Below are 23,327 nucleotides of genomic sequence, written 5' to 3'. Positions count from 1 at the left end.
ATTATTTTGCGAGTCTTTATATACAGATTTACAAGTTGAAAATACCAAAATATAGGGAAGACTCTGTTGAATTTTCAACAAGATCTTTATTGATAATTTTATCTTTTCATATTAGATAAAACTAGATAGATTGGTCCTTAGAATTTGAGGCGGATCATTTCAACTGCTTTGACAACGTTGCTAATGTGTGAAAAAAATACAATCAAAAGTGGTTCTTGGATTTAATGAAGTCCAAGATTCTCTAACCAGAAAATTTTCATTACTACTCATTAGCCACCCTTCAAAAGAGATACAAAACTATTCCCTCGGAAATGTCAAAACACTTTCGATGAGATCAAGAAATGGTCCCAAACACACTATTCGCGTAGTTTTACCATCAAAACCAAGTTGTAGCTTATTTACATCTGGAAGCTCCGTCAACTTTTGTTTCTTGTACGTAGCTTTATTTACATTGGCCTGCGTTATCTGTTTCTTTAATTCGCCGGCCATTAATTCAAGGTATTGTTGCATATATGATTAATCTCATCCACGTAGAATTTTGCTAGAGAAAAATCTTCAAGAGCGCGATTTAAACTGAGAGTTTGTCTTCATCATACGTACGTACAATGGAAAAGTTTTCAATCTTGCTGGCTTTAATAGCTTTGCTGGTTCAAATGCATGGATACAAAGCGTGCTTTAACAAAGAAAGGTCTGCTCTGCTGTAACTCAAGAGCTTCTTTTTATCAATAAGTGATAGGGAATATGCAGACGAAATTCTTACTTCTTGGGTTGATGATGGAATCTCCGATTGTTGTGATTGGGAGCGAGTTACTTGCGACGCCACCGCAGGACAAGTGATTCAACTCTCGCTCGATTTTGCGAGGATGTTCGACTTTTATAACAGTTCTGACGGATTTCCAATTTTGAATTTTTCATTGTTTCTTCCTTTTCAAGAATTGCAAATTCTTGATTTATCCGGCAATTACTTTGACGGTTGGAATGAGAACAAAGGTATTTCACATTTATTTTCTTACCCAAGCTTAAGTAATCAAAATCAGGAGGAAAAATTCAAAAAAAAAAAAAATTTCTTAGTCACATTTTCTTTTGGCCCTTCACTCACTAATTATACTGCATGGCTTCGCAGATTATGATAGCTCTGGGAGTTCAAAGAAGCTGAAAATATTAAATCTTAATTATAATAACTTCAACGACAGTGTATTACCATATTTGAATACGCTAACTTCACTTACCACTTTGAATCTTTATTACAATAGAATTGGAGGTCTCAATCCCAGTCAAGGTGTGGTTTCCCGATGTGCCATCTAATTTAATTTCAAAATCTATATTGCATTGCTAATTTTTTTTTCCTTTGATGTGCAGGACTAGCAAATTTGAGGAACTTGAAAGCGTTAAATCTGAGCTGGAATGGCATAAGTAGCGGTGCAACAAGGCTAGGTAAGCTTCTGATACGGTACGAGACCCAAAAAAAAAAAAGTGGATAAATAATGTGACGACTGGGTAGATATCGTCTGTTTTAAGTACACAATCCACAACAATTTTACTCTCGAGCTTTTACAATTTAAAATGTGCCTACTAAGCTAGAAAAACCCATGACTTCTTTATAGTCTGAAAACTCACTCGATATAAGTTACAACTTACTATTATCTGAATTCAATTGATTGAAGCAGAAGACCAACAATGAAGCGAAATCACGATCATGTCCTTCTACAATACCCTTCACACTAATTTCACAACATTACTAATTTTCTTTTCTCAGTGAAGAATTATCAAATTCGAAAATATAGAGGGAGCGACTGCGGGGATTTTCGGCCTCTGGAATTGCGAGTATTACTAATTTCCTTAGATCTTTTCACATTTATTAATTTATATATGTTTTTTATGTGCAAGATTAGGAAATTTGACAAACTTGGAAGTCTTGGACCTAAGCGCAAATAGAATAAGCGGGTCATTAATAGGTAAAATTTGACTTTGCATAATTAAGCTGTTCATTGGTGCGACCCCCAAACACAAACACAACTGTTATAACCCTTTTAAATTTTTGCCTCTGAAACAGCATATTCCAAAAAAAAAAAGAGAGTAATATATTACTTCATTTCTTTCGATTAAAGTTGTAACAAACCAACCAACGAGGTCGTGGTCTAGTGGTGCCAGGGGCTAGACTTGGTAGGGCGAACTACGGTTCGATCCCCCGCACGCACGTTGGGAGGAGTTTAAAACCTTAACCCCGGGACGCGCTCCGAAACCGGATTAGTCGGCCCGCTGGGTTCGGATACTGGTTGGTTAGCACCAAAAAAAAAAAAGTTGTAACAAACCACTAAAAAGGATCTTCGATATTAAGTTTAATGTGGCATTCATCACAATATCTAGGATCATAATGCCGAGTTGACTCTATTTGTAATTTCCTTACTGATTTATAAATTCCATTTCTTCTTCATGTTGCAGAATTAGCTCCATTTAGGAACTTGAAAGTATTGGGTATGAGGAATAATTTACTAAACGGTTCTGTAGAAAGCAAAGGTAATTAATACTCGTTGCCTTCTTCCTCTTCTTCTTCCAAAAAAAAGGTGCTTTTTTTTTCCAATCTATCATTTATGGCATGTTTAAAGTAATTACTTATTATTACTTATTTTCACAATCTAGCATCCAAAAACTTGAGATGAAGGTACAAACACAAAACTTTGAAGTTTAAATAAATCCATGAATTATGACCCTAAAGATTTTGGTTATCAGGAATATGTCAGTTGAAGAATCTTACAGAGTTGGATCTCAGAGAAAATAACTTGGAGGGTCAACTTCCATGGCGTCTCAGTGATTTGACTGGTCTCAAGGTTTTTGATATTTCTTCCAATCAGTTAAGTGGAAACCTACCTTCAGTAATAGCCAACCTTACGTCCCTTGAATATTTGGTTCTTTCTGACAACAACTTTCAAGGCGAATTCCCTCTTAGTTTATTGACCAATCATTCAAATCTTGAGGTGCTCCGCCTCTTAAAGGTTAGCAATAACTTAAGGTTTAAAACTGAGAACTGGATCCCTACATTTCAATTGAAGGTCCTTCAGCTACCCAACTGCAGCTTAAAGGTCATTCCTAGTTTTCTTCTCCACCAGTATAACTTAAAATTCCTTGACCTCTCTAGTAATAAATTAGTTGGCAATTTTCCAACTTGGTTGATGCAAAACAATACAAACTTAGAAGTTTTGCGTTTGTCGAATAATTCATTTTCAGGAATTCTTCAATTGCCCAAAGTTAAACATGATTTTCTTCGTCATCTAGATATTTCCAATAACAATCTGATCGGTACGCTCCCTCAGAATATGGGTACTGTTCTTCAAAAATTGATGTTAATTGATATATCAAAGAATAATTTTGAAGGTAATATTCCTTATTCAATAGGTGAGATGAAAGAACTTTTTCTATTAGATTTGTCTAGAAATAAATTCTCAGGAGACTTATCAGCAACTTCTGTCAATGGTTGCGCCTCACTGGAGTATTTGGATGTGTCAGAAAACAATTTCTATGGTCACATTTTTCCCACATACATGAACTTGACCCAACTGCGGGGGTTATATTTGAAGAATAATCATTTCACTGGGAAAATTAAGGCCGGGTTGTTGAATTCCCATGGATTAGTTGTCTTAGATATATCCAACAATTTGTTATCAGGCCACATTCCTTGTTGGATTGGTAATTTCTCATATCTTGACGTTCTTTTAATGTCAAAAAATCATTTGGAAGGTAACATACCAGTCCAAATCAACAATTTTCGACAACTTGAAATTTTATACCTCTCCGAAAATAGGTTATTTGGGTCCATAGCATCTTTCTTGAATCTTTCATCAATAATGCACCTTTATTTGCAAAAGAATGCTCTCAGCGGACAAATTCCAAGTACCTTACTTAGAAGCACCGAATTGTTGACTCTAGATTTGAGGGATAATAAATTTTTCGGGAGAATTCCTCATCAGATAAATAAGCATTCAGAATTGCGTGTTCTTCTTTTGAGAGGGAATTATCTGCAAGGAGAAATCCCTATTGCACTGTGCCAATTACAGAAACTACGTATCTTGGATCTTTCACATAATAAGCTTAATGGGTCAATACCTTCTTGCTTTGCTAACGTGTTGTTTTGGAGAGAAGGAAATGGTGATTTGTACGGTTCCGGACTCGATATATATTTTCAGTTTGGAGGTCTTCGTTCGATTGGTACATACTACAACTCCACTCTTGACTTGTGGCTATCTAGAGACGATTATGCAACATTGCATCAACGAGCACAAGTACAATTTGTGACAAAGAACCGATATGAATTCTACAATGGTAGCAGTCTTAACTACATGTCTGGAATGGATTTATCATACAACGAATTGACCGGAGAAATCCCATCAGAAATTGGAGAGCTTCCAAAAGTTCGCGCATTAAATTTGTCTCATACTTCCTTGTCGGGATCTATACCGGGGAGCTTTTCCAATCTAAAAATGATGGAGAGTCTAGACCTTTCTGACAATGAATTAAGTGGCCAAATTCCTATGCAACTCACTGAGCTAAATGCCTTATCTGACTTCAACGTGTCATACAACAACTTGTTCGGCCCAATCCCAGATAAAGGCCAATTTGCTACGTTTGATGACAGCAGCTATAGAGGTAATTCAGATCTTTGTGGTCCACTGTTGAACAAGAGTTGCGGCAATACATTACCGCCGACAGTGCTACCACCAAATCATGCTGAACAAGATGAATCTGCAATTGATATGGATGCATTATATTGGAGTTTTATCGGTTCATATGTCACAATATTGTTGGGGCTGTTGGTGACTCTTTGGATAAACTCGTATTGGCGTAGACAATGGTTTTATTTAATTGATGGATGTATCGATTCATGTTTCTATCAGCTTTTCAAATATGTATTCCATCAGTAATCGAGCTAAGCCATTGTAGAATTAATGCAGTCGGTCAACTCTGCCGCGACGCATTTATACTTGATGTGTTGATTCACGTTTCCATTCGCTTTTCAAATTTCTCTTCTGCAGTTTTTGATTGGTTGATCAGAAAATGTAGGTTAATTTTTATGAAATTACGCAACCCAAAAAAAAAAAAAAAGAACAGTTTGCTGTAAAATATAGAAGCCCAGACCTTATTAGAAATTTCTACCAATATTTGTACGCATTATCAAAGTGAGTTCAAAGGGCCATATTAGCACTACTTTTACGAAGCCATTAGCAGTTTAATCATGTGACATCTAATTTCTCATTCACTACTGGTGCAATATTAATAAATAAATCGTGAGATATTAAGGTTAACAATTACCGTCATCTTCAATGATTATTAGTAACACATTACTTTAAATATAAACTTTGTATCTCATCTTTTATGTATGGAAAGGGAATCTGATTTGCCCATGCTTTGAGTTAATAATTAAGTTGTTTTATTTCAAAATCTGGCTTAAATTGTGTGGCTCCTCAGCCAATTAAATTTGATTATAAATGTAGAGTTTCCAGGTCAGTTGCCAAAGTTTGGAGTCCAGCCCATTATTCAGTCAATTTCGGTTGCTCATGTCTCGATCAAAAAATGTCAATTTGAGTTGTATTTTTGGAAAGAGCGTAAAAGACAAACAGGCAATTGACATCAAATTGCACAGCTCCTGCGACTTTTCACGCCGTGATTTATGACTTTCTCTAAGATTATCAGAAAATTTTAAATATCGAATGAACTCCCAAGTAAGAGATTTCTTTTCAGTTGAGTGATGGTTATTTCAGTCAATCAAATTATTGCCATCCTACCATGGATGTGATGAGATTTTTTGTTTAGAAATATCCTTCCGTCATTACATGCAATACTCACATTAAATATATGTGATTTATGAGTGGTGAAGCTGCAGATTGGGAACAAAATACAAACTATGAAAGGTTGGCTTCCAATGGAAACTTCCATTGTTAAGTTCTCAGTGTCGCTGACTTTACTAGCTTTGATTCAAATGCATGGATACCAAGGGTGCCTGGAGAAAGAGAGGATTGGTCTGCTGCAACTCAAGAGCTTCTTTATATCAATCAGTGATAGTGAAAACAAGTATAATATTCCTAATTCATGGGTTGATGATGATCCGATGTCTGATTGTTGTGATTGGGAGCGAGTTAAGTGCAACGCCACCACGCGACGAGTGATGCAACTCTCTCTCGATATTTTACCGCAAAACAAATATAATGACTTCATTGATGGATCTCCGCTTCTGAATATGTCATTGCTTCTTCCTTTTGAAGAACTTCAAAGCCTTGACTTGTCTTTCAATTTGTTTGAAGGTGTCTACAAGGGTAAAGGTGTGTTCATTTCCTGTTTGATTTTTAGTAGTCTCCACATTCATCCTGAAAGGAAAATTTGCAACTAAATTAACCAATTCATTTCACCTGCGTGCCTTGATTAGCAGCTTATGATAGTTTTGGGAGTTTGAAGCAATTGAAGATGTTAAATCTCGGTTATAATCTCTTCAACGACAGCATACTACCATATTTGAATACACTTTCTTCACTTACAACTTTGATTCTCGCCGGCAATAACATCGACGGTTCTAGAACCAAGCAAGGTACAACATCTCCACATATATGCAAATCTTAATCAATCTATATCTAATTTTCAAAATCCAATATTGTCCTTTTCAATAACTTTTATTTTGGGTGCAGGATTAGTAAATCTGAGGAACCTGCAAGTGTTGGATCTAAGTGGTAACAGAATAAGCGCTGGTTCGGTAACAAGGCTAGGTAAGCTACTTAAGGAGCAGACAAGCAATGATATCAAGTGTACTACTAATCACCACTTTCTTACCTTCTGTTTTTCCGTCTATTTGTGGGACTTACTGTGCAGGAATAGCGAATTTGACAAATTTAGAAGCTTTGGATCTAAGGGGTAACAGAATAAATGGCTCTGTAACAAGGCTAGGTAAGCAACTGTGATGACAGAGCAGCAATGTTATTAACTAAGCATACTGATCACAGCTTTTTACAACAGCTCTCACACTAATTTTCTAGCACTGATTCCTTTTTCTTGGTGTAGAACTGGGAAATTTGAGAAAGTTGAAAAGATTGGGCCTAGGTGGTAATCTGATAAGCGGCTTTCCAACGAGTCAAGGTGACTGTTTTATTTCCTAGTTTCCATTTATTTTTGTGGAATGGAAAATAAATCATCTTTGTTGTCAACTTAATTTTCTTATTAGAGTAGATAAAATGCTAAGAGTTTGGAGATTTAATGATTTTTGGCGTGAATTGATAGAACATATACAATCTAGTCATTATTGACTATCGCTTCGAATTCTGATCAATTAATTGCATCTATCCACTTAAGATTTGATAAGGCTTATTTCAAACTTGAAGGAATGTTTTTTTTTTTTTGGGGGGGGGGTTTAAATCTTCTTCATTTTGACCCTGTGATCATGGGGTGAGTTGGCATTGGTCGTTCTTAGGTTGCAAGCTGGGTTAGTAGTTTGATACATAAGCTGGTTCTGTTTGAGTTGATAGTACCTACTCTGTTTCATCATATGTTGCTCAAGGATTTCTAGATTTATGCTTGGTAAATGAGAATCTTGAGAATTTAATTGAAGGTTGGTTTCAGGCTCTGAGTGTACTGAGCATGATCTGTTTTGTTGTGAGAAAATGTTTAGGTTAAATGTAAATTCAACGGTTGGATTTTATCAGTTTATGAGAGGCTCTGCAAATTTTTGGTGATCTTTTGGTACATCTGCTTCCCCTCTTCTAGCACCCAAAATCTTCTTCTTCTTATTCCAACCTCCTTAGCATCTAATTATTCAAGTCTTTGTTTACATGTTTGGTAGGAAGCTGTTTCTTTTCACTCCTCTATAGTTAATTACTTGTTTAATTATCTTTTCCTTGTTGCAGGATTAGAAAACTTGAGAAACCTGGAAGTTCTGCAACTAAGTGAAATTAGAATGAGCGGATCTGCATCAAGATTAGGTAACAATTGCATTTACAGAGAGTTGTTTACCCTTCAAAAATTACGGTTTCTAAGACCATTTCATTTTTCTTAATGCAGGATTAGCAAAATTTAAAAACTTAAAAGCATTGGATCTGAGCTATACTGGTATAAATGGTTCTCTGGAAAATCAAGGTAAGATAATTAAAAAAAAAAACTTCAATAACTTATTTCTAATATGACCAAATAAACAAACTTAAGATATAGAATTGTCTTTTTTTTTCCTCCCCTTATATACAGGTAGAAATGCCATACCGAATAACACTAATAGAGTTCACAAATGCTCCATCCCAACACCATAAAAGAAAATAAAAATACTCTTACACATTTGTGTCGATCTCTTCTGACTATTTGTATACCCTTTTTCTTGAAAATTTTCAGGAATATGTGAGTTGAAGAATCTTATTGAGTTGAATCTTGAAGGAAATGCTATTGGGGGTCCTCTTCCCCAGTGTCTCAAAAACTTAACCCGCCTCAAGGTATTTGGTATTTCCTCCAATCAGTTAAGTGGGAGCCCACATTCTGTTATCACGAGCCTCACATCACTCCAATATTTGGATCTCTCTGACAACTACTTTCAAGGCATATTCTATCTCAGTTCATTGGGTAATCATTCAAATCTTGAGTTCTTCATGCTCTCATTAGTAAACAATACGTTAGTAGTGGAAACTGAAAATTGGCTTCCTACATCCCAATTGAAGGTCCTTCATTTACGCAATTGCAACCTAAATGGAACCCTTGGTTTTCTTCAAAAACAGCATGACTTAAAATCCCTTGACCTCTCACATAATAAGTTGGTTGGCAATTTTCCTGCTTGGTTGCTACAGTATAACACAAAATTAGAGGTTTTGCGTTTCACAAACAACTCATTCACAGGAAGTCTCCAACTGTCCAATTCCAAACTTGATTTCCTTCATCATCTAGATATTTCTAGCAACAGTTTCTCCGGTAGGCTCCCCCAGAATATGAGTACCATATTGCAAAAATTGGTGTACCTAGATATGTCAAAAAATAAATTTGAAGGTAGTATTTCTTCTTCAATAAGTGAGATGAAAGACCTTCGTATTCTGGATTTGTCTAGAAATCAGTTTTCGGGAGAATTGTCTGCGCCACTTCTCACTGGTTGCTTCTCACTACTGTTGTTGGACCTGTCGCATAACAGTTTCAGTGGGCAAGTATCTCCTAAGTTTATGAACTTGACTCAATTGGGTTGGTTATCTTTAGACAACAATAATTTCAGTGGCAGAATTTCGAACGGGTTTTTGAGCTCCGCTAGGTCATTGGAAGTGTTAGATATATCCAACAACAAGTTAGTTGGGCAGATTCCTAGTTGGATAGGTAACTTGTCAAGTCTTTTGCTTCTTTCAGTGTCAAAAAATCTTTTGGAAGGTGATATTCCAGTCCAACTCAACAATCTTGAAGCACTTGAAATTTTAGATGTCTCTGAAAATAATTTGTCTGGGTCCATTATATATCCCTTCAATCCTTCATCGTCAGTGAAGCACCTTTATATGCAGAAGAATTCTCTGTGTGGATCAATCCCACAGGCATTCTTTAGTAGCTCCAAGTTGATGACATTAGATTTAGGGGATAATAAATTTTCTGGTAGTATTCCTCATCAGATCAATGGGCATTCGGAGCTGCGTGTTCTTATATTGAGAGGGAATTGTCTGCAAGGTCATATTCCTAATCAACTGTGTAAAATAGGAAAATTAGGTATCATGGACCTTTCACATAACAGACTTAATGGGTCAATACCTTCATGTTTTGCTAATGTGTCGCACTGGAGAGCAGGAAATGATGATCTTTATGGATCTGAACGTGAGTTTTCTTGGAGTTTAGGTGTTGATTCTATTGGTATTTACTTCAATACCTCTGACCTTGACTTGGAGTTTTATGGAGATGATTATACAGCAGCAAATGGAGTAGAAGTAGAATTTGTGACAAAGAATAGATATGAAGTTTACAACAGTAGTAATCTTAACTACATGACTGGACTAGATTTGTCATGTAATGAGTTGACCGGAGAAATTCCAGCGGAAATTGGAGAACTTCAAAAAGTTCGTGCATTGAATCTGTCCCATAATTACTTATCAGGATCCATACCAGAGAGTTTTTCCAATCTGAAGATGATAGAGAGCCTAGACCTTTGTCACAATAAATTGAGTGGCCTAATTTCTCCTAAACTGACTGAGCTCAACTTTTTATCCAACTTCAATGTGTCGTACAACAACTTGTCAGGTCTGATCCCAGACAAAGGACAATTTGGCACGTTTGATGAAATGAGTTATAAAGGTAATCTCGGTCTTTGTGGTCCAACAATTAATAAGAGTTGCACCAGAGCAGAGGCAAATCCAGCAACGTCGTCCTATCAAGGAGAAGACGAAGATGAATCTGCAATTGATATGGTGTCATTCAACTGGAGTTTTGGCGCATCGTACGTCACATTCATGCTTGGATTATTTGCGATCCTTTGGTTGAACTCTTATTGGCGCTGGCTATGGTTTTGTTTCATTGATGCATGTATTGATTGGTGTTTCTATTGGCTTGTGAAATTTGTATATTTCGTCCGTGATCGTGCTAGACCATAGTTAACCGTATCTTTCTGTTATGTGTAATTAAACTTTTATGTATTAATTTATTAATTTTAGTCGGTTGCTTTCAACCTGGGTTCTTGAATAATGTATTAATTTTTATGCCTTGTTGTGCATTTCATCTGCCAAATGATTCTGAAGATTTCTTGTACCCGCGACACGCTTGACTCACATATTCGTAATTTATTATTCATATTAAAATTTCAGAGGCTAAAAGAATACAAAACTAGTCTGCAAATTGTCATATTGAGATGAATCAGTTTATTTATATTACAAAAATAGCTTTAAACAAAATTACAAAAAGGATAAAAATTTAATTAACTAATTATTGCACATTTGCACCCACCATAAAAGCCTAACCATCACAGAATTACTACTGCCATAGTATGCTATGATTTGGTGATTGAAACAAGATATGAAAGGTGCATGCTTTGGTGGGTTTCACCTTTTTGCCTAAAATGTGCATGTGAGATAAGAGTTGATCTGAAAACAATAGTAAACGAAGGCCTCGGTTACTCCGTTTATAGTTAATAATTTAATATCGGTCCGATATGTAGTTCACTTGGAGCACCTGCGCATCGGAATCGAAAAGCTTAAACGATATTACCTCAACTGGTTATCGCTGTCATTTAAACACACGCGCAAGGCACGTGATTTGGTTCAGTCTCACTGGGTCAGAGGTTGGTTAAGTTGGTTAAAAGAAGAGCGGGAAGCTTCTGGGTCTCTGTTTTAACAGCCTTTAAAATGCTAATCAGACACTGCTCTTCTCAATCTCATCCACTCCGTGTTTTGCGAGTTAGAGAGAGGGAGACATCAAATCTTGTTCTCTCTACCTCGCTACCTTACTCCATTTATCCACCTATATTTATGTATATCAAAGAGAGCTTGTTGCGATCAACCTAGGGTTTTGTGTGCTCTTGATTGAGTCTTTGTTAGTTCTTAAGGTCTTGGAGTGTTTAAATCGAGTGGTATTAGAACAGTGATCAACTTGTTCGATCCGTGTTTTTTTTTTTCCTTTCGCTTCATTGACTTCTCCTTTTCTTTCTCTCTTTTGATTGGTTTTATTAGGATGACTGATACTTTACTTATTCCGTAGTGGGTTTCTTATCTAAGGAATTTTGCTGTGTTTATCCCTTCTTTATTGATCTTTACTATTTTACTCTCAATTCAGTCCCTTTTTGACATGGATTAGGATCCTTGTCCTTTTGGCATAATAACGCAATTTTAGTGGTTCATCCCACAAAACACATGTTAACTGCGTATATTTAAATTCTGAAAAATTTTAACAAGACAGTAGCCTCGTAACTTAACTTTCAACTTTTTGGTCTTTTATTATTTTATTCCTGACAACTCTTATAGATCAATGGCGGTCTTACCATATCAAAGATAAAAATAATAAAAGACAGAAAAGTTAAAAATTATTAAAATCTTTTTAGCAGCAAAGGGTTTTGATCAATTTTCCTTTAATGTTATATTGATTTTGATGGAGGTGTAGTAGTAGGAAAAACTTTTTTCCAAAAAAAGAAAAAAATGTCTTCATCTTCTAATAATTCATTGAGTGTTATCTTTTTAACTTTGTGTTTTTTACAGCATCAATAATGTATTAATTATAAATAATTAGATCTAATTAATTGTATACAATCTTTATACTAAAAAAATAATTTAAAAATAATGGTAACCGTTCAAGTGGGTGGATAATTTTTGTAAAATAATTGTGACCACCCTTAGAGTTTGAAACAATTTCACTTAAATAGTATATTTATTTAAAATTACTTTTCAGCCCTCCTTTAAATTTGTAATATGATAATCTCTTTTAAATAAATCTTCCAAAATCAGTTACCATTAAGTATAAAATATAATATCAAGTAGGTTATTTAACACAAAGTCTTGTAATAATTTGTACTGTATGAATTTAATTACAAACCATTAATACCTAAACAATAATGATAATAGAAAGTATTGCAATAAACTATTTTATATGTGTTTTGTTAATAATACTATATGAGTCACAACAAATGAAAAATATTTTATTCACCAATTATTATTGAAAAATATATATGTCTATATAACTATAGAGTGAGAAATATTGTGATTTAAATTTTTATCAAAAAATTTAACTATTTATTTCATGCAATTCAATGGTGGAGGATATAACATTATGAAATGTTGCTTTGACTTTCAATATCAACCATTAGACTATGAGATATTAGTGGCTCAAATATTGTGCCAAAATTTTAAGTTAAAGTATCCCAAACCATATCTTTATAATGGAAATATAAAAACATACAATGATTTTTTTCCTCATTTTTTCCATTAAATATTATTTGATGTAATATTTTATTTATTGTCACTATTCATTATCATAATAAAAGTAATGACTCTTCGTAGCATAAAAATTTTATAATTACTATCAAAGAATAACAATAAAATTATCTTTCATGATTCATAAACTAAAGTTAATTAGGAATATGTGTTAGATTTAACTTTTATGAAATTAACGAAGTGACATTTGAAAATAAAATGAAAACAAACTTGTGAAAATTAAATTTTATAAGGCTGAAATAATTTCCTACCATGTCAATAAAAATCTAAAAATATAAATGATTTCCTTTCACTTTTTTTTCCCACGTAAATATTATTGGTGGCAATATTTTATTTATTGTCACTATTAATTATCATAACAAAAGTAGTGATTCTTAATAAAATAAAATTTTATAATTACAATCAAATGATATCAATAAAATAATCTTTCACGGTTCATAAACTAAAGCTCATTAGGAATATATATTAGATTTAACTTTTGTGAAATTAACAAAGTGATATTTGAAATTAAAATGAAAATATATAGGCTTATAAAACTTAAAATTCCTATCATGTAAGGATATTAATTGTAAGATAAATATAAAGTTAAGAGAATAAGTATGTTAAATGGGTGTTAAAAATAATACATACTTCATGATCAATTATACAATGACCCTTAATATTATATAAAATAATGAGTATTTTAATATACGATATTAAATTTTATTAAAACAAAATATTATATAAAATAATGAGTATTTTAATATACGATATTAAATTTTATTAAAACATGTGTGATCAAGTAATTTTTATGTTACAAGCAATCTCAACAATGAGTTTATTGATGTAACTATGACATTTACTTAAGTATATGTACTTAGTTGTGTTATTTATTACTATTATATCATATATAAATTTTGCAATTGCAACTTATTTATTTGATTTGTGTTAAATAACCTACCATTATATTTTCTACTTAATGGTAATAGATTTTGGAAGATTTATTTAAAAAAGATTATCACATTTCAAATTTAAAGGAGGATTGAAAAATAATTTTAAATAAAATATGCTATTTAAGTTAAATTGTTTCAAACTCTAAGGATGGTCATGGTTATTTTATAAAATTCTTCATCCCTTACACGTTTGTTAACCGTTTACTATTATTTTTATATATTTTTTTTTTACTACAAATATTGTGTACCATTGATTAAATCCAATGGTACACAATTAAAAACATTATTGATGCTGTCAAAAAATTACAGCATCATAGAGGAACCCCTAAGTTTGAAATAAACACAATTTTTGGAATACCCGAGGAAAAGAAAAAGCTCTCTCCATTTTTTTGAATGTTGCTTAAAACAATTCAATTATTTATTAATTCATTAGGATAAATGACATGACCATATGGTTTCACATTGCCCCCCCCCCTAAAAACCCATTAACTTGTAGACCTAAATGTTAAGGTTGGTAATCAGTACATCCTGATTGGGATTGTCCAATACTAATTCCTAATGATTGTTTAATTGGAATAAAGAATTGTACGAATCCGGTACCATTTTTTAATCGGGATAAAAAAAGGCAACAAATTCCTATCGGTTAAAATACCAATACCATCCCGAATGTTCCGAATGTAACTTTTTTCTTAATTTTAATTTTAATTAAAATAAATTAATGAATTAAAAAGTAGAAATCATAATTTTATTAATAATTGGGCTGTAGGAGTATAGAAGAAAGCATTGGACATGGGCTTTGACCAAATTTTGAATAAATCCTTTTTTTTTACATTGTAATTAAACTAGAAAATTAAAATAACTTGGTACAATCAGGATCTTGTCCTTTGGATAAAATGACAATCTTCATTTTATTTCTAAAAAGTATAAAAATCTCAATTTATCCTCATTTTTTTTAAAAAGACGAGGGCAATTGCGGGCACGTTGATATTTTTTTTAATGTTTTCTTAACTAAAAATTGAGGTAAATTAATATTTTCACATTTTTAAGAAATAAATTGAAGATTAACAATTTAAGCAGGGAGTAAATTGAAGTTTACCCTTGTCTTAGATATCTAAATTGAATTTTTAAATGTTTGTGTAAGTTATGAAGTCATACTATACTTCTCGTGAAAATGCTCAAATTGGAGTCCGCTAGTTTAAGTCCGATCGAGTTGACATACATAAGCGTCATTACTCATTCGTAGTCTTTGAGGAAGACTCAATACTAGATACTCATTATTTTATGTATAGTAAACTCTTTGTTTGAAATCCATTCTTATTGTTTTTAAGTCATTCTTTGAATTATCGAGATCTGACGCACACTAAATTCACAATATTTTGCAGAATCAACACAATTTTTATTTTATTTTTTATTCCAAGTATTCTTAAAATCAATAGAATATTAAAAATTTCCTATCTATATCAATCACCCTAGCTGCATCAATTAACCCTTTTGTATAATTTGTTAGTGTTCCTGTTCAGCCTTTTTTTTATAGAATCCGTTACATCACTATCTCACTATAATTGTAACAGTTATTTATTGGATTGTCAATCTTTATAATATGTAAAATTACTAACTATACCTTCTTACAATCAAAATAATTATTTTTAATAAAAAAATTCCGAATAGATATAGTTATATCTTGCGAGACATAAGCTTTGAGAGTGCAACAAATTAAATTAAAGTTTAATCTTAGGTTAAAAAGGGAAAGGTTTTTAATTAGGTTTTCAGTGTGGATTGCCATAGATTTGATTCAAATGCATGGATTCAAATGTTGCTTGGAGAAAGAGAGGATTTCTTTAATGGCAATCAAGAGCTCCTTTGTATCGGTGAGTGATAGTGAATACGCTGACAACATTCTTACTTCTTGGGTTGATAATGGGATCTGTGACGTTGCAGTTTGGGAGGGAGTTAAGTGATTGATGTTTTTACTCATAACAAGCATGTCTTCTGAAGTTTGGAAAAGCTAAATGATATTCTCCTAATAAACAGAGTAAAGAGTTTTGCAATATCAACACATCAGTGATTGATGTTTTTAATATCAATAGCAGATTTCCTTAATATTAATTTACTGTTATTAAAAGGTTAGTAATATCAATACATCTTTCCATTTTTCCCTCAAACCTTGAAAATGTTGCACCAGGACTTGTTTTATAAGTTTCTGAGATCGGATTTGATTAATTTCCATTTAAATTAACAAGTGTAAAATTTTATCTCTGCAGTCAACTTGGGTTGTTGCATAAACGCCAGTCAATTTGCGTGCAGTCAGCTTTTATTTTCAACTTCAATCAAGTCTTTCCTCAAGTAAATTATGGCTGCTGAGATACTTGAATGAGGAACCGAATAAATGGCTCCACCCATATTATTTGAGAGTCAATGGTCAAATAGATTATTTGATAATTCAATGTGAACCCAATCGTACCCTTAGATTATTTAAATTGTCAATCAACTTTATCTTATTGTTAATGAAAATTGCCATCAACTGCTGGAGGAAAAAGACTTTGACGTCCACTTGTTTGTTGAAAAAGTCAGTCAACTTTTATTTTCCATGTAGAATTAGTAAAGCGCTTTTGCTTGCAACTTTAGGGGTGGTAAAAAAGTTTGGACCCAGTTTAAGCCCGCTGGCTTAGGCCCGGTCCTCACCTATGAGGGTTTGAATAAGGGCCCAAGAAAAAAAATCCAGACAAAGTCTAAGCTTACTATTTTTTAAAAAATAATTTTTAACTTATAAATCAATTATGATTCCAAAAAATTAAAATTATGATACTAAATTCTCTTTTTTGTGTCAATTAATTAAGAGAGCGTTTGGATTAGAAAATCCAATATTAAAGATAATTAAAGTTATGAGTTTTTATTTGTTTTATTTATTATTATAATTTAAAATATATATTTTTTAATTTATCTATGATTGTAATAACTTATTGATCATTAATTTATTTTAAATTTACAATAATTTAAAAAATTAAAATAAATAAATAAATAAAGCCCAAGCCCGGCCCAGGCCTGTACACTTAGCTGATAGAGGACTTGGATAGGGGCTTGAAAAAGCCCGGCCCAGGCCCGCTGTTTGCCATCCCTACTCGCAACTCGCAATGTAAAGAAGACTAGAGTCATTTTAATTGAACTTGTATGTTTGTAACATTATACACCACACACTTTTGTGAGTAATTAACCAAAACATGTATATGATATTTGGAGAAATAGTGGATGATTGGTTCTCTATTAATTTAAGTTTTTGTAAATATATAGTAATAAAATATAAAGTTTTGTGAAGATATATAAAATGATGAGTCAATACTTTTTTGTAGTCATCTATTATTTTGCAGTTTGTGAAAAGTTGAACGGTAATTATCCTAATATAAATTTACCAAATATCCAATCAAATTATTTTCAATGAAGAGGAATTGAGAATCAATACGGGAATAGATAATTGATCATACCCTTAATTTGGACTTTTTGCCCAGCATTAAATCGAGAGCATGGCTTTCTTCCGAAAGTCTCATTAAGTTCTAATATAAATTGAAAAGACATCAATTAAGTAGATAAGAAAATGAAGGGAAAAGACACTGAAATCCTCAAAATATGTTTACATGATCAAATATGATTTCCTTAGTTTCATAATTAGTCAAACATGCCTTTTTTTTCCCAAAAGTCTCATAAAATTATTTTCACATAAAATCAAGGGTTTGTGTATAATTTGCAAGTCTATGGTCAAAATTATATCGCCACAGATATTTCTTCTTAGTTGATTTGAGTTGGCGCGAGCGGTAATCCTTAACCAATAAATTTGCAAGGTCTATAAATGTTTAGTATAATTATTGAATTTCTTCATTATTGCACGTATTATTTTAAGAGCGAGTAAATTAACCAAATGAAAAGTTGCTTCGCAATGGAAACTACCTTGATTAAGTTTTCAATGTCACTGATTTTGATTATTGTTTTGATGCAAATGCATGGATACAAATGTTGCTTGCAAAAAGAGAGGATTGGTCTGTTGGCACTCAAGAGCTTCTTTATATCGATCAGTGATACGGAATATGCAGAAGAAATTCTTACTTCATGGGTTGATGATGATGGAATGTCGTCTGATTGTTGTAATGATTGGGATGGAGTTAAGTGCAACGCCACTACAAGACGGGTGATGCATCTCTTGCTTAATGATACAGCCAAATTCAACTTCTCTTATAACTCTCTTTTTGGAGTTTCACTTATGAATTTCTCACTGTTTCATCCTTTTGAAGAATTGCAAAGCCTCGACTTATCTCTCAATGCGTTTGAAGGTTTCTATGAGAATAGAGGTGTGTACATCATATATATCTTTCTCGTCCATTAGTATTATTGTTATTTTGGTTTTTGATATACAATTTGCATATTCGTTTTAAAAGAAAAATTAATGTCAGTGAGCTACTAATAGTGCATGCAATTAGCAGCTTACGACAGCAATGGGAGCTTGAAGCAGCTGAAGATCTTAAATCTTGAAGCTAATCACTTCAATGACAGCATATTACCATCGACTTCACTGATATCACTTACCACTTTGATTCTGCGGGACAATAACATTGAAGGTTCCAGAACCATAGAAGGTATATACATTCCAGGCCACAAGATATGTAAGGCGCAACTTAATTGCTCACACACACACATCGAGGGAGAAAAACTTATATATGCTTAAATGCAGATTTCGTGTGGATTTGCTATTACATTATGTAGTATTATACTTAATAGAATGGAAATACACTAACACCATATAGTGTAATAATGAATCTGCACGAAATTTACATTTAGCATCTTGATCTGAGAATTTCTCTATTTATATGTCTTAATCAACATTAATTTATGTCCTCAGGATTATCAAATTTGAGAAACCTGCAACTATTGGATCTACGTGATAACCCAATATGGGGCTCTTTAACAAGGCTAGGTAAGCTATGTACTGAGACACAGTTAAGAAGCAAATTTACCAAGATGTTTATCAAACACAGATATCTCATCGCTCTACAATAATTTTGAAACAATATTTTCATTTTTATCGGCCATGTAGGATTGGCAAATCTGACAAACTTGAAAACATTGGATCTTAGAGATTGTGGAATAACTACAATTCAAGGTATACTGCAACAATCATAACTTCTATTTAATTTCCTAGTTTTTTTCTTTTCTTTTCTTTTTTGTAATGTTATGGCCTTTTTCTTTTTTCTTTTTTCTTTTTCTGAATCCCTTTCGGGATATTAACTTAATTAATTTTAATATAATTTTGAATTCCCCTTCTTCATTATTTTGATTCGAGACAGCCGGCATATTCCATCAACTACTAGCTCATGCTCAAATTTGAATTAGAGCCACTGCTTTCTTTAATGAAGTTTAGTACTTGACAAACCCTACCACTGTCTGCTGAGTCCTGACTCCCCTCATTTCTTTCACTCTCTCCGTTTCTTCTGATTCTTTTAATAGAAAAGTTCTGAATGAAAAACGAAGTCTTCAATAGCTTTTTCATTTCAATGCTTTTGAAGTATTATGGATAAGTATATATCAAAACTATATAGAAGAATTAAGACAAAACTCCCAAATCTAATTAAAATTTTTTATTTATCCTCATTATTAGTTCTTGACGCAGAATTAGCCAAATTCAAAAACTTGGAAGCGTTAGATTGAGTAATAATAATATAAACAGATTTCTAGAAACCGAAGCAAACAATCTACTCGGTGTTTTTATGTTGAAACATGATAATTGAATATTTGAAATAATGACAAACCGTTTGTGGGTAGCTACTTCCTAGATTATGAAGAAAAGTTCTTTTTTCCTTCTTTTTTTGTTTTTCCTCCGGTAAATTCTTTTCAAACATGTTTTGTTTATGCTAGAGAGGAGTAAAAAATTTAAGACAAATTTAAGTGTATTTTAAGACAAACTATTATTTAAGAAAACAACTGAAAAATCATAATTTTAATTTAGAGATTAGAATACCAATATCCAATAAACAAGACGAAGTATCAAATTATTCCAGAGAAAATCATAATTTTAATTTAAACAATAAAGCAGCAGCTGATTATGATGAAAAGAAGTGTTGATCGTTCTTTTTTTTTTTTTTTAAGGTTAATTGAAACACTTTTGCAATCAACATCACATTATATAAGAATTAAATGGATAATGTTATTTACGTTGACCAAAATAATTAGACAATTTGATTTTATGACTTTTTTATAAGTCTTAGATTGGGTTTACGATTGAATTTGCCATAATTAAAAACTACAAAACACTACATTTTATAGGAGTTTCATTCTATGAAATTGGAAGCCTTCTATTTTTACTTTCATTTTTAGGAATATGTGACTTGAAGAATCTTTTAGAGTTGAATCTTGGAGCAAATAATTTTGAGGGTCAGCTGCCTCAATGTTTCAACAACTTGATCCATCTCAAAGTTCTTGATATTTCTTACAATCAGTTAAGTGGAAACTTGCCTTCTATAATCACCAACCTCACATCACTTGAATATTTGGATCTCTCTTCCATCAATTTCCAAGGCACATTCCCCCTGAGTTCATTAGCTAATCATTCAAGGCTTGAGGTCTTGCTGCTCTCATCAAGAAACAATATGTTGCAAGTGAAAACTGAAAACTGGCTCCCTACATATTGTTTGAAGGTTCTCCAATTATCCAACTGCAATTTAAATGTCAGTCCTACTTTTCTTTTACACCAATACCACTTAAGATTCCTTGACCTCTCTCACAATAAGTTGGTTGGAAATTTCCCAGCTTGGTTATTGCAAAACAACTCAAGATTACAAACTTTGTCTTTGGCGAATAACTCATTCTCAGGAATTCTTCCACTACTTCCAAATGCCAAACACGATATGCTTCGTCTTCTAGATATTTCCAGTAACAATTTCACTGGTAAGCTACCACAGAATATGGGTATTTTCCTTCAGAAATTGGAGTCTTTGGATATGTCAGAAAATGCTTTTGAAGGTGATATTCCTTATTCAATGGGCAAGATGCAACAGCTACTTATACTGGATTTGTCTAGAAATAACTTTTCAGGAGAATTACCCCGACCTATAGTCTCTGGTTGCCTCCCTCTAGATATGTTGGACCTATCAAGTAACAATTTCTATGGCCAAATTTTTCCCAATTACTTCAACTTGACTTATTTGCGTTGGTTATATTTGAACAACAATCATTTCAGTGGGAAGATGAAAGATGGTTTGTTGAGCTCCACTTCATTAGAGGCATTAGATATATCTAACAACATGTTATCCGGCAATATTCCTCATTGGATTGGTAACATCTCAACCCTTTGGGTTCTTTTAATGTCAAAAAACCATTTGGAAGGTAATTTTCCAGTCCAGCTTAACAATCTTGAAAGTCTTGAGCTTGTAGACATCTCTGAAAATAGTTTATCTGGGTCCATGATAGCTTCCTTGAATCTTTCATCAGTAGAGCACCTTTATCTGCAAAAGAATGCCCTTAGTGGGTTAATTCCAAATGCACTGTTTAGAAGCTCTGCATTAATGACTCTAGATTTAAGGGATAATAAATTTTTTGGTAGGATCCCTCATCAGATCAATGAGCTTTCGAATTTGCATGTTCTTCTTTTGAGAGGAAATTATCTGCAAGGACGTATTCCTAATCAATTATGCCAAATAAAAAAATTAGGTATCATTGATCTTTCGCAGAACAGACTTAATGGGTCAATACCTTCATGCTTGGGTAATGTGTCAATCTGGAGAGAAAGAATTGATGATTTCTCTTATGAATATGAACTACTTGAGGGTTATAAAGAATATCTGTCTTTAAACCCTACCATTGTTACTTACTACAATTCCACTCTTGATCTGCAACCGCCTGTTGAAAAACATTCCGCAATAGATCGACAAGTAGAAGCAGAATTTGCGACAAAAAATAGATATGAATTTTTCACTGGTAGCAATCTTAACTACATGACTGGACTGGATCTGTCAAGCAATGAGTTGAGCGGAGAAATTCCATGGGAACTTGGTCAACTTCAAAATATTCATGCATTGAATCTGTCCAATAATTTACTATTAGGTTCTATACCTAAGAGTTTCTCCAATCTAAAAATGATAGAGAGCCTGGACCTTTCCCACAATAGATTAAGTGGTAGAATTCCTCCTCAACTCACTGGGCTCAACTTTTTATCAAATTTCAACGTGTCATACAATAACTTGTCCGGCCCAACCCCAGACAAAGGGCAGTTTGGCACGTTTGATGAAAACAATTATAAAGGAAACCTTTATCTATGTGGTTCACTCATAAAGAGGAAATGCAGCAGTGCAGTGACACCGACAGCAACACCAGCAGGCAAAGAAGAAGGAGAAGATGAATCTGCAATTAGTATGGTGGCATTATACTGGAGTTTTGGTGCAACCTATGCGACAGTAATATTGGGTTTGATTGTGGCCCTTTGCATAAACTCACATTGGCGCAGATTATGGTTCTATTTCATTGATAGATGTATTGACACAAGCTACTATTGGCTTTCCAAATATGTATTCTGTCGGAGATTGTGTTGATTGAAAGAACCTGAGACTCGAAATGCTACAAATCCAAATAAGGAGTTTTGCCAAATACTATGTTGGTTGTAGCATCATCAGTGCAGCAACTTTAGCTGCAAATTAAAGCTATCAGTGGGTTAATTCCATTCCAAAAGCATTGTTCACAAGCCCCAGCCTAATACCAATTAATTTGAGGAAACTCTATCTATAAAAGCAACATCTCAGATTTCTTGTACAAGGAAAATCGGTTAATTAATTACTCATTATTTAATGATCAAAATAAAAAACCGATTTGTACACATATTATTAGAACATCCAGGGAGGATATCCAAATGATACAATCAAGTCTCCATTTTTTGACCATTTCCACAATACTAACATTAAGTAAAAAATCTCTCGAATAAAACTGGGAGAAACAGGACAACGCGTTTGCATTTTTTTACTTTGCTCTCTCTTTTAACGAACGGAAGCACAGGTGGATTGATGATTGCACATCTCAGTTACCCCATTTGCGATCTGCTGTCGGTTTCTTTTCCTTTTTCTGACAACTATAAATCCTTCACCATCCCCACTTTTTTGGTTTACATCTTTTGGGTTTTGCTATTCTTGATCATTGGATTGAGATGCCAAGTTTGTTTTGCCTTCTTTCATTTTCATAAAGGATTTTTATGATAGCACTATCAATTGCAATTATATCTGAAGAATTTTCTGAATGCTAGAACTTATTTTCGTAGCCTGGAGCATCTATATTATGCTGGACTGACTTTACGATGAAGCTAAGTAGCATCTGCCTTGCAAGCTCTGACTTCTCGGCCTCTGTACTGCACTTTCTTGAGGTATTATCCTTGCCATGACTGCTAATCTTTTATCAAGCTTCTCATCTTTTGCCTCACTTGTGTCATTTTAAGAGTTTGACTCATTTAGGCAGAGTGTAGTGGAACATTGTTGGGAAATTG

The 23,327-nt window shown here is 33.2% G+C and overlaps 4 protein-coding genes across 4 annotated transcripts; all 4 read left to right on the top strand.

Moving 5' to 3' along the window:
- The first annotated feature begins 657 nt into the window (after window positions 1-657).
- LOC102610359 (receptor-like protein 15) lies at window positions 658-4,916 on the top strand. The gene is made up of 5 exons (XM_052431288.1): window positions 658-688; window positions 934-990; window positions 1,360-1,434; window positions 2,443-2,517; window positions 2,731-4,916. Exons 1-5 carry the CDS (start codon window positions 658-660, stop codon window positions 4,914-4,916), a joined length of 2,424 nt encoding a protein of 807 aa, XP_052287248.1.
- A 771-nt stretch (window positions 4,917-5,687) lies between these two features.
- Window positions 5,688-10,719, top strand: LOC102616364 (receptor-like protein 13). The gene is made up of 8 exons (XM_006491997.3): window positions 5,688-6,311; window positions 6,419-6,574; window positions 6,672-6,749; window positions 6,853-6,927; window positions 7,042-7,116; window positions 7,881-7,955; window positions 8,035-8,109; window positions 8,356-10,719. Exons 1-8 carry the CDS (start codon window positions 5,897-5,899, stop codon window positions 10,563-10,565), a joined length of 3,159 nt encoding a protein of 1,052 aa, XP_006492060.2. The 5' UTR covers window positions 5,688-5,896; the 3' UTR covers window positions 10,566-10,719.
- A 6,995-nt stretch (window positions 10,720-17,714) lies between these two features.
- Window positions 17,715-19,274, top strand: LOC127898937 (receptor-like protein 56). Its single transcript, XM_052431542.1, has 4 exons — window positions 17,715-18,159; window positions 18,292-18,444; window positions 18,708-18,782; window positions 18,903-19,274. Exons 1-4 carry the CDS (start codon window positions 17,733-17,735, stop codon window positions 18,986-18,988), a joined length of 741 nt encoding a protein of 246 aa, XP_052287502.1. The 5' UTR covers window positions 17,715-17,732; the 3' UTR covers window positions 18,989-19,274.
- A 1,435-nt stretch (window positions 19,275-20,709) lies between these two features.
- On the top strand, window positions 20,710-22,389 carry LOC112495982 (receptor-like protein 15). Its single transcript, XM_025092951.2, has one exon. The coding sequence runs from the start codon at window positions 20,710-20,712 to the stop codon at window positions 22,387-22,389; it is 1,680 nt and encodes a 559-aa protein (XP_024948719.2).
- The last annotated feature ends 938 nt before the right edge of the window (window positions 22,390-23,327 follow it).

The sequence above is a fragment of the Citrus sinensis genome, chromosome 7 (assembly GCF_022201045.2).
Source record: "Citrus sinensis cultivar Valencia sweet orange chromosome 7, DVS_A1.0, whole genome shotgun sequence".
NCBI classification, from domain to species: domain Eukaryota; kingdom Viridiplantae; phylum Streptophyta; class Magnoliopsida; order Sapindales; family Rutaceae; genus Citrus; species Citrus sinensis.
This window is presented reverse-complemented; position numbering and strand designations above follow the sequence as displayed.

Bases quoted from the DNA above. Each gene is read 5' to 3' on its own strand.
- LOC127898937 (XM_052431542.1), top strand. From the start codon at position 17,733: ATGAAAAGTTGCTTCGCAATGGAAACTACCTTGATTAAGTTTTCAATG. The intron at 18,445-18,707 runs GTATATACATTC...TTATGTCCTCAG, and splicing joins AGGTTCCAGAACCATAGAAG to GATTATCAAATTTGAGAAAC. The intron at 18,783-18,902 runs GTAAGCTATGTA...TCGGCCATGTAG, and splicing joins GGGCTCTTTAACAAGGCTAG to GATTGGCAAATCTGACAAAC.
- LOC112495982 (XM_025092951.2), top strand. From the start codon at position 20,710: ATGCTTCGTCTTCTAGATATTTCCAGTAACAATTTCACTGGTAAGCTA.
- LOC102616364 (XM_006491997.3), top strand. From the start codon at position 5,897: ATGAAAGGTTGGCTTCCAATGGAAACTTCCATTGTTAAGTTCTCAGTG. The intron at 6,928-7,041 runs GTAAGCAACTGT...TTCTTGGTGTAG, and splicing joins TGGCTCTGTAACAAGGCTAG to AACTGGGAAATTTGAGAAAG. The intron at 7,117-7,880 runs GTGACTGTTTTA...TCCTTGTTGCAG, and splicing joins CGGCTTTCCAACGAGTCAAG to GATTAGAAAACTTGAGAAAC.
- LOC102610359 (XM_052431288.1), top strand. From the start codon at position 658: ATGGATACAAAGCGTGCTTTAACAAAGAAAG. The intron at 689-933 runs GTCTGCTCTGCT...TTCCTTTTCAAG, and splicing joins GCGTGCTTTAACAAAGAAAG to AATTGCAAATTCTTGATTTA. The intron at 2,518-2,730 runs GTAATTAATACT...TTTGGTTATCAG, and splicing joins CGGTTCTGTAGAAAGCAAAG to GAATATGTCAGTTGAAGAAT.